The sequence below is a fragment of the Leopardus geoffroyi genome, chromosome B3 (assembly GCF_018350155.1).
Source record: "Leopardus geoffroyi isolate Oge1 chromosome B3, O.geoffroyi_Oge1_pat1.0, whole genome shotgun sequence".
Classification (NCBI taxonomy): Eukaryota; Metazoa; Chordata; class Mammalia; order Carnivora; family Felidae; genus Leopardus; species Leopardus geoffroyi.
In genome coordinates this window covers 73,041,818-73,060,843 of record NC_059337.1, presented here as the reverse complement: position 1 = coordinate 73,060,843, position 19,026 = coordinate 73,041,818, and the positions used below count along the sequence as shown (strand labels likewise).

At 41.7% G+C, this 19,026-nt stretch overlaps 1 non-coding gene and 2 gene segments (V, D, J or C); 1 reads left to right on the top strand and 2 right to left on the bottom strand.

Annotated features, from left to right (window-relative positions):
* Positions 1-4,837: 4,837 nt before the first annotated feature.
* On the bottom strand, positions 4,838-6,687 carry LOC123583342. The segment is given in 2 exon segments: positions 4,838-6,314; positions 6,542-6,687. Coding segments are annotated over 2 exon segments (432 nt in total).
* A 3,612-nt stretch (positions 6,688-10,299) lies between these two features.
* LOC123583327 lies at positions 10,300-12,400 on the bottom strand. The segment is given in 2 exon segments: positions 10,300-11,417; positions 11,591-12,400. Coding segments are annotated over 2 exon segments (594 nt in total).
* Positions 12,401-17,600: 5,200 nt separating this feature from the next.
* On the top strand, positions 17,601-17,707 carry LOC123584509. The gene has a single exon (XR_006705477.1). It is a non-coding gene; the product is annotated as a U6 spliceosomal RNA (small nuclear RNA).
* The last annotated feature ends 1,319 nt before the right edge of the window (positions 17,708-19,026 follow it).

Here is a 19,026-nt window from a genome sequence, read left to right as displayed (position 1 = left end):
ACTGAGTCACCCAGGCCCCACTCTCCCTTTTTAAAGAATATCTGGCTTGGGTGAGGTCAATGAGCTCTAAAATACCAGTGGCAAATGTTCCCATAAGGACTTTTGTGCACATGTATTCATGTCTGCGTAAATGAAGAATCAGAATAATTGGTATAAAACTTATCTGGGAACAGTCTGTGCTGCCCATTTGACAGTGTTTCATTGGCACGCCATTTTTCCTCATGCACACATTCTCCTATGAGGAAACAACGGAGCTAAAATGAAAACTCATATGTATGGAACCACTCATTTGCATTAATTTTCTCTTCCTACCGAGTTTTTGTCATCCAGTCTTTAAAAAGGCCATCTCTGTGGTCCAGCTTTATGTAAACTTTCCCTCTGCATAACAGAAAGGGGAACAAAAGATAAGTTAAAAGCTGTTTTGCTGTATAGGGCACGGTGGCCTTACGTCTTCCAACCTGTTTATAAGTTCCACTCGGGAAGTGTGGTAAATAGTAGGCATTTTGCCACCGACGCTGCTCTTAACATCAGAAAACTTAAAGCACAGCCTGGTGAATTGCTGTAGTTGGTACAGTCCTTTCTCCTGTTTGTTTCGTGACGAAATTTCTACCATGCCTACCATTTTCTGGTTGGGGTCATACGACATTTGCAAAGCTGTGATTATTTTACAATTTCTCCCTTTTTCTCTTTAGTTTTTATAGGAAACTCTAGATTGGTGGACTGTCTTTTGTCTCCATCTCAGTCCCACTCAAGCTATGAATTCACAAACGAGGCTCTCAGGAGGGAGTGTTTTCTGCCTCTTGCCTGCGTTCACTGCACACGTGATGATGTTTGGGAATCCCTAGCCAGAGCGTCTTTTCCTGATCCTCTGGGCCCCGCCAATCAGAATTTTAATATCTTCTATCCATCATCTGGTCAGCCCCTAGCTGCCACAGCTGATCAGGCCATTGAACTCTGAAGATGGAATAAGATAATTCATATGAAAGAATTTTCAAGTGGGCAAATATGGGGGTGGGCAGAAAGCTGAATTTACCTTTCTCCTTTTTCTTTTTTTAAAAGATAGATATTATATCTAGATGATCCTTGCTTTTTTTTTTTTTTTCTTTTAAGTCAGAACAGTCATTAGGTTGGGTTGTTTAGGAAACCTATAGAAGGTGGTGAGCAAATCCAGATTATAGATTATTAAGCAGAAAGGAAGGGTGAAGAGAATAGAGGAAGAGGTTAAAAAACAAAAAGCAGGGGCTCCTGGGTGGTTCAGTCGGTTGAGCCTCCGACTTTGGCTCAGGTCATGATCTCAGGGTCCATGAGTTCAAGCCCTGCGTTGGGCTCTGTGCTGACAGCTTAGAGCCTGCAGCCTGCTTCCGATTCTGTGTCTCCCTCTCTGTCTGCCCCTTCCCCCACTCATGCGCGCGCTGTTTATTTATTTAAAAATAAATAAACATTAAAAAATATTTAAAAAAAACATAAAAAACCCCCCAAAACAAAAAGCAGTGCCCCATGCGGGCAGTCTGAAAGAGTTTACTGTGCTCCCTTGGGATAGCAATAGTATCTGGCAACTACCATCACAGGATTCCTCACAGGATTTGACTATAAAAAGTCAAAACTAGGAGAAAAATATGTGGACATCACATGTCTACTCTCACGTTCTCATGGAAGAAGTTTGACAGAGGCAGAAACTAAGGCGCTTCAACAACTCATGGCCCAAGTGCGAGAAGCTGCTCCAGACATCAGGACACTCCCTTTTGGCTGGGTGGATCTCACGGAAGAACACTGAGGGTCCCGGCCCCAGTCACGTCTCTGCCATCTCCTGTGTAGTATTCTCATGATCTCATTTCCGTATTTGAAAATACAGTGAACAAAAAAACTGGTGAAAAAAATCTTTTTAAAAAGTTGTATTTATATTCTTTATATTCACTGACAATTTTGTTTTGTCAGAGGAGATGATGGAGACTGTTTACTAGCTTCTGACTGGTGGTCCCCATGCAGGGTGTAAGTCCCAGTGCACTTGGGTGCTCTTTGGGGACCGTGAGCTTCCTCTAGCACAGAGTTAGGTGGCTGAGACTCTCAAGTGCACAGTCTGGATGTGCAGGGAGGCAGGGAGCTGGGACTAACACAGGATCATCCCTCGTGCTCCAAAGCCCTGTTGATCCAGAACAAAAACAAAAGCATCAGATTTATTTTACATACTTTCCATACTATACCCGCGGATCTGAAATAATGTTCAAGCAATTACAATAAACATTAAAATTCTTTCCTCCTTGGATCATCAGTTTTAGGAAGGATTTTTTTCTCTTTTTTCATTTGGTGATTAATTTTCTTAAAAAGAAAATGCTAAAGAGCGGATTACAAAATTCATTTGTCCTTTGAGTCCCTTCTACAAAAAATAGACACTAGTTCTTGGAAACTTCTGGGTCCTCTGGGTTCCTGATGACATAAATTCTCCCAGCTGGAGGCGCCTGGGTGGCTCAGTCGGTTGAGCATCCGACTTCGGCCCAGGTCATGATCTCGCAGTCCACGGGTTTGAGCCCCGCATCGGGCTCTGTGCTGACAGATCGGAGTCTGGAGCCTATTTCAGATTCTGTGTCTCCCTCTCTCTCTGACCCTCCCCTGTTCGTGCTCTGTCTCTCTCTGTCTCAAAAATAAATAAACATTAAAAAAATAAAAAAAAATTCTCCCAGCTGAAGACACCAGATCATAAATGTGGCTCCTAGAAGCTCATTTATATTTGGCCTTCCTAAGTCCACAGAAGATTTGATTCTGGAATGTGGAAATCTGACCTAGACTCTTCAGATAAAGAAGGGTTTGTTCCAGAGTTTTCATATGTGTGAGGGACAGAGATGTTGGAATAAGAGACAGGTTTTTGCAAATAACTGTTGTCAATGAATGCAAGCAGTGCTCTCTTCAGGTCAAAGAAATAATAACAGAGGCAATTCCTATGATTCAGTCCTCTACACAAGAAGAACTTGGTTTTGTCAAGAAATCTGTTCTGGAAGTAATGTGTTTATATAAATTTCAGAATTCTGTTTACACTCAATGAAGAGAACTTGATATTTAGAATGTACCTTATTCTTCCCTTTATCACTGCTTTTAAAAATCCTACCTTTTATCCTGTCTTACCTTTTCAAAGAAAACTTTCTGTGACAAGGTTAGAATGTACCGATTTTTCTGCTTAATATTCTGTCATGAATATATGATGATTATTAACTATGTTTTAAGCATAATCTTTAGCTTTACCGAACACTTCCCATCTGCCTGACACTGTGCCAAGAACATTGAGGAATGTTGAAGTATACAAGGGAAAATTCTGTCCTCCTAGAGACTAGAGTAAGAAGCAAGATCGGTACCTTGAAACAATACCAAATGCTTACAAAGGTAAGGTCACGGGGCACTTGGGTGGCTCAGTTGGTTGAGCATCTGACTTGATTTGGGCTCGGGTCATGATCTCAGGATCGTGGGATCAAGCCTGCATTGGTTGGGCTCCATGCTGAGTTTGCAGCCTGCTTGAGATTGATTCTCTCTCTCTCTCTCTCTCTCTCTCTCTCTCTTTCAAAAAAAGAAGGTATATCACTGAGAGTCAAATTGTATGGTTCAGATTCAATGCCTAATTGCATGACATTAGAAGAAAAGGAATTCAAGGATTCTCTGTTAGAGATGAATCTTTGGATGAGATAGAGCCTTAAGGTGTGCTTATATAGGACTAATATGATTTAGCCAGCCTGAGATATACATAAAAGTATATTTGGTAAATTTGGGTGAGCAGAACAAGCAGAAAAGAAATTCAAGAGCTTGAAGTGTTTATGGGTCAGTGAGGAGAATAGACTGAAATAGAGCTATGTTTTGGGAGGAAGTAAGAATGAGGTTTAAAAAGTAGAGGGTGAGCAGACATAGGGAAGGGGATAATGATAAAGAGAGTTTAGATTTGGTACATAAAGTTTCTGTGCAATGAAAAGACATGATCACACATCTGCAGAGCCTGGAGTTTCATATATGTGACCTGTTTGAATCAGATCAGACAGATCTGTTGAATCACATGGAAGATTTCCAATTAATCACTCAAGTACCCACCTGCTGTTATTAGCAACCAGCCCAGTAAAGTTCACCTCAGACTCTCTTCTGTTCTTTCTCTATTAAATTTTCAAAGAATGTGTTAATTTTTCTTGTCCCCAAATAGAGCCTGAAGCAAGGACTCAGGTGAAAGTAGTTTATTTAGGAAGCAATCTTAGGCAGCAGGAGTGAGAAAATAGGTAGCATAAGATTGGAACTTGATTCTGCCCGGATCTCCTGGTAAGCACACAGGAAGTCCCTCTGGGACCCTCTGCTGGAAGGCAGGGAGCTAGGGCATGCCTTGGTCCTCCCTCCCACTGGTTGGGACTTGCCAGTGGAGGTGGTAATTCTTCTTTCAGGCTGTGCTTACCCACAGCCTGAGTGAGCTCCTGAGGAGTCAGAGAAGGCTCTGGGGTAAGAAGTAAAAAAACACACAGTGCATGTGTAATGTTGGATGTTATCAGCTTGAGATGGGTGTGAGTGTCCACAGAATTATCTACCATACCTATTGATAGAATTGGAGCTGGCATTTGGACATGACCAGAAAGCACATCAGATCTTGATTACAATGCTTTCTTTGCACTACTCAGGTGGGTGTTTGCCCTGTATTATTTTCACTACATCACTGAGTCTTCAAGGTTGTGGTGGACTGAATTCCATCTAAAACACTTAATACATGACCTTCAGGCCCCACTTCTTTAACTGGTCCCAAGGCTGTAATTAAAACTCTTTCTCCCCACCCCCCTCTAGATTTCCTTGCCATTGGATAGCACTTTACTGGACTTAGATTGCTTGCCTGATAGGGGGACCCAGGCCTTCATTGCTCAGGGGTCTCAGTTCTTGTTTACTTTGTCCTTTTCAAGCCACAACTGCCACTTGCTGTTTTTATTGGGCATGAAATACTCAATGTGAAACACAGATTCCAGACACATTCCTTTTTGCCCCCATTGTGTAATAACAACCCGATGCTTCATGATAATCAGAGTCAATTACCCCTCCTTTCTTTGCCTGCTGGACATTTGGCACAAGGAGTTTGAAATGGCGTAGGCAGTGGTCATAGCTGCAGGTTCAGTGGAACGCTTACTGGATCCTCTGGTGGAAGCATTCTTCCGCAGGGTCCTAGGAACTCTAATCCAGCAGAGCCTAGGGCTGTAGGAAAGGGCAACACAAATTCTGGAAATGAGCTACAGGGAGTGATAGTAGAAGAGTCTAGTCTACTTCTAGCTCTTCATTTCTAAATTTGCATAATTTAGCTAGGAAGCCACAGCACCATGTATCAGCCATTGGTTTAATGAATACTATCCCTTCCGGGAACATGGCATTCCAACCACTAAGGGTGATGCCGTTGAGCTGGCTTCTTAACTGAGCTTTTAACAAGCCATTCCATCCTTTTTCTAGGTCATCTGACCTAGGTACCATGGGTCTAGGTCAACTTTTTGGTTCATGGTAGGACCAGTGGATCCTTTCCTTGGTCACGCCTTCAACAGTCACATCCACTGTGTTGTAAAATGGGTACCTTGTTCCGAGAGATTCAGTTTTGGACATGGATGGACAATTAAAAGAACAAACACCAACCAGCAAAATGGAAAACGTTATGAATTTTGGAAGCATGAGCTCCCAGGCAAATTATAAAGATTTGCTGGGCAGAGGACATGCTTAGGAATTCTGATTTGTCACGTATACCATGCAAAGCGAGAAGGGTTACATGTGACACAATGTATGAAGATACTTCGTAAAACTGGAAAACACTACATATGTTATTATTTTTGCTGTTATTTTAAGGATTGTAGCTTACAGATATCCATCTCTCTGTGTTTCTTATATTCGGATAGAAGGAGCTTTTATTCCAAGAGAAGTCAATGATTTTCTATGTTCCTGGTGCCCTAGTCACTCCTCCCACCCCGACCTCTGCACAGATGCTGAGGTCTGAGGTTTCTGTAAACCTCCCTCTGTTGCTCCTGTCACTGTGGCCTCCATGAGAGCACACAAATACATCGCAGCATCCCCCAGCTGGGCGGCTGAGATCCTGAGACTGAAGGATTTGTCTGCCTTCTGGAAGTTCACAGAGAAGCGATTATTTGTTGCATTCTCTTGCTTATTAGCTTCTTGGCGAATAATGAGAACAATCTCCCCACTGGGAGGCTGTTTGTACCAGAACAAATAATAATTACTGACACGAGTGTCAAACGTGCAGTCCAGGGTCACGGTCTCTGCCTCGTGCACAGACATTTCTGGTTGAGTCTGGGTGACCTTCTGGGCCATGCTGGATCCTGTGGGAAAGAGGAGAGGGTATCACACCAGACAGATAAGGCAGGCAGACTCACAAGCTGATCCCATCCCCAACCACTTTTCCTCTTGATCCAAACCCGAGGCAGCACATATCAGCTTTCTGCCTCCCCATAGCTGGGCTCTGAGGCGATTCTGTTCCTGTGCTGTTAATCTCTGATTCACAGCCCCATTAGATAACACTATGCATGAAGACCTCCACCTTCCTTACCAAGACAGGTGGACACCACGACTGCCCATAGCACACGGGCCAGAGGCATGCTGACAGCTGTCCCCTGCAGGGTGAGAAGAGGCTCTGGCTCTCAGCTGGGTGTTCTGTGCTCCGCGGCACTTCTGTTTCAGAGCAGGAAATGATCTGACAGGTGGGTGGCTGATTATGTCTCACTGAGGAAAGTTTTCCTAACACTTTCTGGTCTCCCTTTCAGAAAATAGGACTTTGGTTGTATCATTTAAATGAAAATGTGAAAATGTGAAATGTTTTCTGCGTCCTTCTATTCTGGGATGAAAATAAAAGAGACAGGGAGCCGGCAAATTTATTTCTGATATGCCCCAATCTCGGAGAGGAGAGTGGGACCTTGGGTGGTGGCTGGAAGTGGCAGGGTTTCCTTTGAGACAATGGCAGACTCTAATTTTTCTTAAAAAAAAAAATTTTTTTGACATTTGTTTTATTATTGAGAGAAAGAGACAGAGCACGAGCATGGGAGGGGCAGAGAGAGGAGGAGACACAGAATCGGAAGGAGGCTTCAGGCTCCTAGCACAGAGCCCAACGCGGGGCTCGAACACAAACTGTGAGATCATGACCTGAGTCACCCAGGCACCCCTCTAATTTTTCTTTTTTTTTTTCCTTCAAAGATAAAAATGACAGGGCGCTTAGGTGACTCAGTTGGTTAAGCGTCTGACTTTGGTTCAGGTCATGATCTTATGGTTTGTAGGATTGAGCCCCACAGCACAGAGCCTGCCACAGAGCCTGCTTCTGATCCTCTGTCCCCCTCTCTCTCTGCCCCTTCCCTGCTTGTGTTCTTTCTCAAAAATAAATAAAACATTAAAAAAAAACAAAAATAAAAATGACAAAACAAATATGAAAGTATGAACAATTAGTTATGAATGATGAGAATATACCTGTTATATTAATGTATTCAATTTTTTTACATTTCTACAATTTCCTAACATACAGAATGAGATAAATATAGATTTTTTTTGAGAGAGAGTGCACATGCACATGCATACATACATACAGTGGGGGTGGGGGCAGAAGAAGAGAGAGAGAGAATCCCAAGCAGGCTCTGCACTGTCTGTGGGATTTGATCTCATGAATGGTAAGGTCATGACCTGAGCCAAAATCAAGAGTTGGACACTTAACCCGCTGAACCACGCAGGCACTCCTAAAGACAGATGTTTGTAACTGGAAAGAGCACTGACTATATTCAGGAGCGGAACATGTGTCTAACTATGCTCGTATTTTCCATGGATTCTTTAAGAAAAAAAAAAGTCCTTGTTTGTTCTGTATCAGGAAATGCTAAAACAACTATGGCAGGAGTTCTCACTAGCACTGAGTTGCCTCACCCAACTCATATGAAGAATTGTTTTCCTGACTCTCATTCCGTCTTGAGGAAATGTTGTTGAACAAAGAATGTTTTAAAAAAACATACTATGATTCATTAGAATGTTGCTTTTCCAGACAGAGTGACAGAGATACTTATGTAATTCCGGAGTTAGAGTCCCCAAGCTGGGAGTGAGAATGGGGTCTTGTCACAGACAAGTTAGTGTCTGAGGAGCATGGGTCCTCTGTGACACAGAAGTAGGTGGTTGAGTCTCTCCACTCAGAGAGATGTGCAGGGAGTCATGACGGTTGGGACCAGCCCTGAATGAGGCTATGAAAATCCCATGTTCCACCAAACCCAGTTTGATAGCAATGGAGGAAGGAGCACTATTATTTCTTCTAGATCATCTCGATCTTTGCCCTATGATTTGAATTCCTGTATCTTGGTTTTGGATCTTTGAAAGTCAGTTCTAATACAGGGATTTGTGTGTAAGCAGTTTATTTCCAGGTCATTCCAGGAAACATTGGTAAGAAGTAAATCAGGAGGGGGAAGGAGGCCAATACAGGATGTTGTCAACAAGTCAATTAATACCATTAGCAGTTGGAGCTTAATCTAACTGGTAACTCTGGGAGACAGCATAGCATACCCTTTGGAGTTATTCCAAGTGAGGCATGAAGGAGCTGGAGAATTCATCCGTAAACTCATTGTTCATCACTGAGTGAGGGCTGCTTTGGGGGCATTAACTCTCCAGCACATCTGGCTAGCCCTGCACGCTGGCCACATGTGTTCCCATGGCCTGAAAATAGTCCTCAGAGTTGCTAGGTTTTTCAGCATGTAGAGGTGACTGTCAAGGGGATATGAACAGAACACCAATAGCCACTGTACAGCCTGTCCCTTGCACTGCTGGTATCCACTCATGCTTTGTGTCAAATCCACCCGGATCATTAGTTCTTAAAAAAGATTAACAAAAGGATTAGTGAGACAAATTGTAATCGCAATAGTTGATTTCATGGCTGTAATTCATATATACCAGCTCTCTCCATCTACCTTCTATACCACTCATTCTTGATCCTCTCCACCTTTGGCTAATACATCTATTGGTCTAAGTTTCTATCTCAGTGAGATAACCAAGATCTTTACCCCTGATTATCAGGGTCTAAGCCCCTGATTATTCTTCCCTTGTCAGGCCATAGTTGTTACAATTGCCTATTTATAGTAATCACTGCCACAAAAGCACTCAAAGTCACCCCAGTAAATCCCCTGAAATTTAGCCGTATTTTCCCAGTGCCCATTAGGTAGCAACCGCCCTATATCCTCATGATAATCACAGTTGATTGCCCCTGCCAGTGTTGTAACCCCCTTCTTGGCCTTCTGGTCTTCTGGCATGAAGACCTCCAAATGACCAAGCGATTTATGTAACATCAGGTTAGGTGAAAAACCTCTGTGTTTCCCTAGTAGCAGTGCCCTCCTTTCCCCCTCAAGGGGAACTGGGGCCCCTGGTTCAGAACAGTGTGAGGACAGGATACATCAACATCCAAGTGAGTCACTGAAGGTGAGAGTCGATGGGGAGATAATCCTGCTTCCACCCCTTGGCTCCACGTATTTTATCTAATAGGAACGTAGCATCATAAAGAATAGCTCTCCAACCTCTCAGAGCACTATCCCTAAACTGGTCCTTTCACTGAAACTTTAAGTGATCATTCCAATGTGGTTTGTGGATAATACTCCAGAAGTGTCAGCATACCCAATGGTCACATGTCCATTGTTACACCTCCTTACAATCAAGCGGATCTGTTGATGCAAAGGTATGTGAAATCCTTTACTCATCATGATAATCAACCAGCCACTCTGAGTCCTCAGTCCATGTTTCTGTGCGTGGCAGTGTGGAGGGAAGGCAAATCATGCCCAGAGTATGCATTAACCCCAACAAGCCAATAAGAAAAGATTTCTGCTATCTGCAGGGTGGAAGTGGTCTAATGTAGTCAACTTGGCAACCAGCGGCTGGCTGGTGACCTTGAGGGGTGATTGCATATTAAAGGCTCAGTGTTGTATCTGCTGCTGACAGGTTGGATGTTTGGCAGCAGAGTAGCTAAATCCAATGTAGTGAGAGAAACCCATGCTTCTGGGCTCATGGAGAACCCCTACTCTGCCACCTTGGCTAATGTGTTCACAAGCCTATGTAAGCACTGAAATGGACTAGAGGGGCACCTGGGTGGCTTAGTTAGCTGAGTGTCTGACTTTTGATTTTAGCTCAGGTCATGATCTCACGGTTCATGGGATTGAGCCCAGAGTCGGGCTCTGTGCTGACAGTGCAGAGCCTGCTTGGGATTCTCTCCCTCTCCCTCTCTTTCTGCCCCTCCCCCGCTCACACTTGTATTCTCTCTCACTTTCTCAAAAGAAATAAATATTTAAAAAAAAGAAAAAAGAAATGGACTAGAGACAGGCTGGTGATGTCCTCTGAATGGGTCATCTTTTCCACATGGACATTGAGCTCCTTGTACTGAATGCTTTGTGGTGGGTATTGATGGGAGACACAATGACCAGAACACTGTGCCTGCACTCACTGCTTCTTGAGTTCATCGTTGCCCCAAATGTGACTCGTCCTCCTCCCACTCACCTGCTCAGGGTTCTGATCCTAGAAAGAGCAGTTGTTTGGGACTTTGAAAGACCTCTGGCTAGTAACTTCTGGTTATACCCCTTGACTCTTCCCTAACCAGCCAGCCTCCACTTTTCAGGAGGAACCAGACTTTCTATCATACTGTGTTATCTTTACACTTCGTCCTTTATAAACTTTATACCATTTTCCCTCAACTTTTTGTTCTTGATCTTCTAAGCCAGCCTTTTCAGAATGTCAAAATATATTTTCTTTCACTACTGAATTTGATGGTCATGGCTTTTAAGATTTTGTATTTTCAATGTATTTGTAAAAGTCTACAAAAGAGCTCAAGGGCAAGAATTTTATTCTGTTCTCTCTTTGTTCTTTAGTGCTCTCCCCTTTCTGGTATTAAGCCTCAGGATCTTGGACTAGGTTTAATGGAGTAAGGACTTCACACTGAGAAACAAAATACATTAGATGGTATTTGAAAACGTTATCCCTCTGCCCAAGATCTTCAAATGAAATATTTGACATCAGGTTATTAAAATTCCCTTGTGTTTGCTCAAAGTTAAGTTCAGCACCCTGGAGCCCTTGTAGAAGTTGGCGCAGGGCGGAGCAGGGTTTGGGTGCAAGGCACAGGTGTCTGAGAAGCACTGTACTATCCACTGCACACAGGAAGGTGGCTGAGTCATAGAGGAGCGAATCTTTCAAGTGCAGAGAAAAGTGCTGGTCTCCTTTGTTAGACGTGGCTGTAAATCTTCCTCTGATCTTCTCTTTCTCGTTTGATCGAATATGTATCAGAGTGTGGATGCCTTCCGTGGGATCCTGCCTAAACCATTGGAAGAAGTCCAGAGTACTGTCTCTGTAAGTGCAGTTTATTGTGAAGCTCTCGCCTTCCTGGACTGTCAGAGAAGGAGGGCTCTGTTCCACTGGACGCTGTCCATTTGACCCTGTTCAGAGAGAGTGAGAAGACTTTCATACATAAGAAACTGTTTTGTTTTGTTTTGTTTTGTTTTGTTTTGTTTTGTTTTGTTTTAAAGAATTTTCCCTGAGGGACCCCGAGGATCCCTCTGGATTTCATTTCCAGAGCTGCACCCTATGCCTTCCCCTCCCCCTCACGCACAGGTTAGCTTCACACACAGGAGCATCAGCAAGGCTTGTAGGGCAATCTCCATTCCTGCTTCTTCCTGGAGTCTCTGACCATTCAGTTTGGAGGCCTGGAACTGACAGTGTTCATTGAGCCTGGTTCACTGTTCTGGATTCTTCTGCCTCTTTTGGTTTGGAAGCTTAGGTGATCTTCATACTGTTTTCACAACCAATCAAAAGCTGACCTGTCACGTCAAACTCATCATTGAATATACTCTTTCCTGCTTCTCCCATCACTCAGTCTAGTTCCCAGCCAATCACTTTTGCCAGTGGAATCACTGCCCCCAGGTGGTCTGAACTTTTTTTATTACATTTTTTTTCCTTTTTTTCCCCTTTAATACAATGTAACTCATTATGCTAGATCAAAGGATGATAGAACATACAGAGAGCGGGGAAGCAAACAAAATAGAAAAAAACCAAAACATAGTGTTAAAATGTTCTCCAGTAATGACTGTCTGAATCTTCTTAGTGCCTGGAATGCTCTTCCTTCCACTGTTCACCTTTAATGAAAATCTACAAAGTTCATTGCCTATATGACCCCATACTACATTCTAAGGGATATAAATCAAAGGTTGAGAAAAGACCTGATCCTTCTCCTCAGTTGATTAGGGTCTGTCATAGCTTTGTTGTATCTTTCAATCTGAACAGGTTTAAATTAGCCGAAAAATTCAGAGCTCTTCCAGATTCTCCCTGAAAATATAAAGGAGGGAAATATAATATACATATTTTTAATTTAAAAATGTTTTTATTTTTTATATTTTATTTTTATTAGAAAGAGAATATGCAAGGGGGAAGGGGCGAGGGAAAGGAGAGAGAAAGAGAATCCTAAGCAGGTTCCACACCCAGCACAGAGCCTGACATGGGGCTTGATCTGATGAAAACCATGAGATCATGACCTGGGCAGAAAACAAGAGTCAGATGCTCAACTGACTGAGCCATCCAGGCGTCCCCAATATCTTTTCTTTTAATACATTCTCAGATGTGAGAAAGCATCCTGGTGTCTGGCTAACTCTAAAAATGGTAGTGCTTTTGCAAAAATCTGAGTGTTTCTTATATTTCAGTCTGGGCACCTGTGCAAGGTCCAGTAATTTCTCCTATTTAGTTTTTACATATTAGTTATCTGAAACCCTGTTTTATGGTCGCCTATATTTATAGAAAGGATTAGGAACTGGAAGAGGAGAGATTAAGGAAGAAAGTTCTCTTCTATCCTTTGCATCCAGTGCTCACTCTGATGATTCTAGATACCGACCTAGAATCGACTTAACCACACTTCCTCAGGTACCTTCCATGGCCGAAGCCCTGGCCCTGGCACACCAATCCCCATCCTTCCCTCCTTCACTTCTTGCTGTGGGGCTGAGCTAAGTGGCTGAGAGTTGGTGATGAGTAAAGGGCTGTGATCTTCTTTGATGTTCATTGTGGATGTCAGTCTTCCACTCTGCATGTATGAAATTATGTACAACAGGGAGACTGCTTCTTCTAGCGTTTTTCCTGAAGCTCCATGTCATAGTAACTCAGCTAGGAGTTAGCTCCCTCTTGGATCTGCAGAGTCAGAGGAGAACTATGCTTTACCTTCCCCTGTCCTCTGATTTCTGCTTGAGAAGAAAACAACAGACCCGTGGGGTGGTCAGCGGAGAATCTGGCTGCTTGTAAATTGCTACACTTTCTTGAGAACATGATGGTTCTTTTCCTAATCAGAGCACTGTCAAAGGGCATCAAATCTGGAACCACAAAAATACTAGCAAAACTTCTTTGTGTCTTTTTAAAGATTTTCTCTCCACTGATGAGGAATGTTCTCAAAGGTGGGAATTTTAGTCTGGGAAGAATAAAAGGAACTGTTTCAGTTGTTTGGGAGAAGTAGCAATTATACGAGCATTTCCCTTGGAATTTTTTTCTTTCCTGTCTCAGGTATGATGATTTCAACCTGCCAGATAGGTGCCAACAGGAATATGTCTGGTTAAAGGTGATTTAACAATTTTCCTGAGCAATGATGGACAGGGGTTGTAGTAGGTCAACAATAAATGTTGAGTGCCTGCTATCAAAAGCTCTTTCAACTTAACCCTGTGGGGATGTTTAATAAAATGTACAAAATAGAATATGCTAATTATGCAGTTGGGGGAGACTGGAAAAACACGTGTAAAGTTAACTAACTCTAGAGGGCACTGGATGATAGGTATTAGCACTTATAACAATATAAGCAAAGTATAGGAGTGAAATATTTGCAGTTAAGAATGAATAGCTTCGGGATGCCTAGACGGCTCAGTTGGTTAAGTGGTTAAGCATCTCACTCTTGATTTCGTCTCAGGTCATGTTCTCATGATTTGTGAGTTCGAGACCCACATTGGGCTATGAGCTGACACTGCAGAGCCTGCTTGGGGTTCTCTCTCTCACTAGTGCTCTCTCTCTCTCTCTCTCAAAATAAATAAATACATAAACTTAAAAATTACTTTTAAAAGAATGAGTAGCTTAATAACTGGCATAAGAGCTAGCAAGAAAAATCATGTTCATCTCCATTGATATGGAAAAGGCATGTGACAAAATACAAAACCCATTCATGTTAAAAACCCTAAAAAAAAAAAAAAAGGAATTACTAACAAATTCCTTAACACAAAAAAATGCATATGCATATGTCACAACCCCAAACCAACACCTACTTAAGGGGAAATGCTAGAGACTTCCTTATGAAAGGTAAGGGAAAGACAAAGTCTGCTATCCTCACCACTATTTAACAGCATGTTGGAGCTACTAGATAATGCAGTCAGCTCAGAGAAAAAGAATTTGAAGCATAAGAATTGGAAAGAAGTAAAACATCATCTGCACGTTTGCAGAAGAAATGATTATATACCAGAATATCTAAAAGAGAAAAAGACAGTTTATAATATAAACAACAGTTTAAGTACAGTATTCATGGCATTCACATGCAACCCCCCCAAAAAAAAAACAGATAAAAAAACATGTAGAAGAAATGAGCACATTATTGCATAAAAGTAAAAAGAAAGAGAAAGGAAGGAAAGTTCTTTTTTTTAAAGTTTATTTTGAGAGAGAAAGAGCAGGGGAGGGGCAGAGAAAGAGGGAGAGAGAGAATCCCAAGCAGACTCAGCACTGTCAGCTCAGAGCCTGATGCAGGGCTTGATCCATAAACAGGGAGATCATGACCTGAACTGAAATCAAGAGCCTGACAGTTAAATGACTGAGTTACCCAGGTGCCCCGAAAGGAAGGAAAATTCTTAAGTGCAAACAGACTAGGCAGACAGGTCAGTTAAATGGAATGGCAAGTTAATAAATCGGCCCAACTGTGTATGGGTATTTAGCACATGACTGACAGCATCTCATATCAGTGTGTGTGGGTGGTGGGGGGAATGACTCCTCAGTATGTTGTAATAACTTGTATCTCTTCTAACTGCTTCTATTAGATTGTGATAGTGTCCCATTTTAGACCAGTGGTCTTCAAACTGGGGTTTATGTGCTCTTGGAATTGTATGAAGAGTTTCCATGGGTTCTGCAGGCATAGATAATTCTAGAGGAATCCAACTATATATGATTTTCTTAAAACTTATCTGCTCTAGAACATGCCTGAGATCCAGATGTCATGCTGCTGCTTCTTTCCCATTTCCCTTTCCACTCTACCCTTCCCTTAAAAAAAAAAAAAAAAAAGAAAAGAAAAAAAGTAGTATACATCTCAACCATCCTGAATCTTAGTATGGTGTATTACTTCAGAGTGCCAAATCTCCAAGGTACCATACAAGGAGATAATTCAATGGCTTCTTCAGAGGGAGAATTCTTAACAGCTAAGCAAGAACTATAACAAGACAGGGCTATGCTTCAATAAGACAACAGCCTCTAGACAAGATTCCTTGTTTCTATCTATCTATCTATCTATCTATCTATCTATCTATCTATCTATGTATCTATCATCTTAGAATTAGTGTTTAGAAATGAATTGGTTGTTGCAGGGGAAAGGGAAACATTTCCTTTCTTCCCTTCTAGGTTTTTTGGCTGGTCTAATAATTAAAGTGACATAAGACAAATTAACAGAAGAAAAACATTTATTTATTTGTAAAGAGTTCAAAGATATATGAGTCTCAAAGAAGGACCAAAGCAGGCAGCTTTTCTTTTAGACAAAGAAACAATACATTTGTCAGGAATTGACAAGACAAAGGGGCTTGGGTTTGAAGTAGTAAAGTAGTAAAGAAGTAGCAAGTTTGTTTATACAGCCTTCTCAGCCTTAAATTCCCTCCCTCTAGTAATAAGGATTGCTTTTACCCTCCAGGAGCAGGAATGGTGGGCTTCACATGGGGAATTTATTTCCTGCTTTCAGGAGGCCAGAGGAGGGTCAGAGTGACCTTCTTGCCCTGGCTGTGTCTTAAGTGACTTTAATTCAAAATAACCAATATGCCACAGTGGCATAATTTGGGGTGGCCTGACATGAACCCCATTACTGTCACTGAAACCCAGCATGTAACATCATTATTTGAATTGAAAAACGAAGTCAGACTTCTTCTGACAGGAAATAAATCTTATGTGGCCAGTTTGTTTGACAGTGTGGGGTATGAAGAAAGAGAGAATTAAAGACTCCAAGGTGTTTGGCTTTAATATAACTACCTTTCTTTTCTTTTTTCTCTTCTCTTCTCTTCTCTTCTCTTCTCTTCTCTTCTCTTCTCTTCTCTTCTCTTCTCTCTCCTCTCCTCTCCTCTCCTCTCCTCTCTTCTCTTCTCTTCTCTTCTCTTCTCTTTGCTCTTCTTTTCTTTCTGAGATAGAAAAGAGCAAGGGAATAGCCTATGGGAGGGAATCAGGCATTATGTTTTGGATATGTTAAATATAAGATGCCAATTAGACATCCAGTGTAGATATTATACCAATTACAGTATATATGAGCCTGGCTTTCAACAGAGAGGGCTGGGTTGGAGATGTAAATTTGTGAGTCATCAATGGGTAAGTCAGTGGTAATTAAAATCATATTTCTAGATGAGATTGTAGGGGAGGCAGAGCTTTACCTTTTCCTCCAGCTAGGCCTGAAAATTAACTTGAAAGAAAATGGATGAGCAGGGGGAAAACATGTAGATTTTATTTAATAATTTTTACATGTACAGGGAAGCCTTCATAGAAAAATGGGAACCCCAAGAAGTAGCCAGGCCTAAGTATTTATATGCTAAGTTGAACAAAGAGAGACAACTGTGGACAAGTAATAAAACATATGGGTAGATCAAAGGGGAAGAGGGGAGTGACTTTAACAAGGTCTGTTTGCACAGATTTCCTTCAGCACAACCTCCATCTCTGGTGTTATGAATGCTTCTTTTCTGGGTGAGGGAGGGTATCGTTTTTCACCTCCTTCTCTCAGGAGGAAAAAGAGGTGGTGGGAGAGGGGTGGCATGCCAAAAGCGCTTTTTGCACCTGCTATTTTCCAAGTGCCTTCTGCTCAAAATAATCAATATGCCAAAGTGGCACATTTTGGGGTGGCATGTCCTGACCTCCTTTAAGATTATTTAAAGAGAATGAACGTAGATAGAGAATATGTTTGAGAACTGAACCCTGCGACAACACAACATGCAGAGGTCAGCGGGAGGGGGCAGGTCTAGGGAAGGAGACAGGGCAGGAGTGGTTTGTGAGGCGGAAGGCAAACCAGGAGGACATGGACAAAGATGGGATTCAGGGAGAAAGTAGCTGTGGTGTCACATTCTTCAAGATTCAATAAGATAAGGAATGGTAATGGATCAGTGGGTTTGTTGATGGGAGACTCATTTGGGACCTTAGCGAGAGTAATTTCAATGGAAAGGTAGGAATGAAAATCTGACTAGAGTGGGTTCAAGTATAAAGGGGGTAGGGTGTAGAGATCATTAATTTAGAAAACATTTTAAAGGAGTTTTGTTTTTAAGAAAGACAAGAAACAGAAAATGTGTAAACTGGCTTTACCCATTGAGCCACTAATTCTAGTTCTAGGGTGCTGTCCTAATGAAATGATGAACATTTTAAATTAAAATTTAGATTTAAGGGTGCTCGCTTTGGCAGCACATATACTAAAATTGGAACAATACAGAGAAGATTAGCATGGCCCCCGCACAAGGAGGATGAGCAAATTTGTGAAGCATTCCATATTTTTAAAACATAAGAGACTCATAAATATGGAGAACAAACAGAGGGTTATAGGAGGGGGTGTGGGAGGGGGATGGGCTAAATGGGTAAGAGGCATTAAGGAATCTGCTCCTGAAATCATCGTTGCACTATATGCTAACTAATTTGAATGTAAATTAAAAAAAAAAATATCTGTAAAAAAAAAATTAGATTTAAGGGGCACCTGGCTGGCTCAGTCCATGGAGTATGCTACTATTGATCTCGGGGTTGTGAGTTCAAGCCCCACGTTGGGTGTAGAGATTGCTTAAAAAAAATATTTAAAAAACATTTAGATTTAAGATGGTTACCATAATGCTATTTAAAATTATTTAGGGGCACCTGGGTGGCTCAGTGGGTTGAGCATCCAACTCAATTTCAGCTCAGGTCACGATCTCACAGTTCGTGAGATCGAGCCTCAAGTCGGGCTCTGTGCCGACAGCAAGGAGCCTGCTTGAAGTTCTCTCTGCCCCCCTCTCTGCTCCTCCCCAGCTTGTGCTCATGCTCCTTCCCTCTCTCAAAATAAAAAAAATTAAAATTATTTAAAATAAGAAATAAAGAATCAAAATATATCAAAACATGACACTTATAAAGTTGAGTATGGTATACTTATGATGTAGAACAGTAGATCATCAATCAGTTTAAACTATGAATGCAAGGCTTTAAAAGACAGAAACGTAACTGTTAATAAAAGAACATAAAATTTTTCCTACAATACGATGTAACGAAGTACAAAAAAGTGAAAGAGAAACAAGTGAAAATAATGAGTGCTTATCTGTGAATGGTTTTAGTATTTTTTTCTATTTTTTCCACTCAGAAATTTGTAAACATATCGAAGACTAACATGACTGATGTTCACTATAATGAAGGTAAACTGATGATTATCCGCCTCTATATAATTCCAACTATTTTGACTAGACAATGCTTCTAGGCACCACAAATTCAGCCCATAAAATAAAGCAAAATCAATCAAGAGTCTCTCCCCATCTTTGGGTATTAATTATGGATCTATTGGTTGTAAATGACAAAATCTTGACTCATGCTGGCTTGTTCCCCAAAGACAGTGTTTTGACTTTTGCAGCTCCAGGCAGAGCTGGATCTACAGGTTCAGATTATGCTCTCTGAAATCTGTCCTTCTTCCTGTCTCAGCACTGTCTTTCTGACTCTTAGACTAAGATGTGAATGATACTCCCAAATGTTGTGCAGTGAATAACTTGCACAACTCACAAAAATTTGGAGGCTTTACTGGACAGAAAAAAACCATGAAAGCCACAGGTGTCCACTTAAAGAAATCTGTCTGCAAAGCAGTTA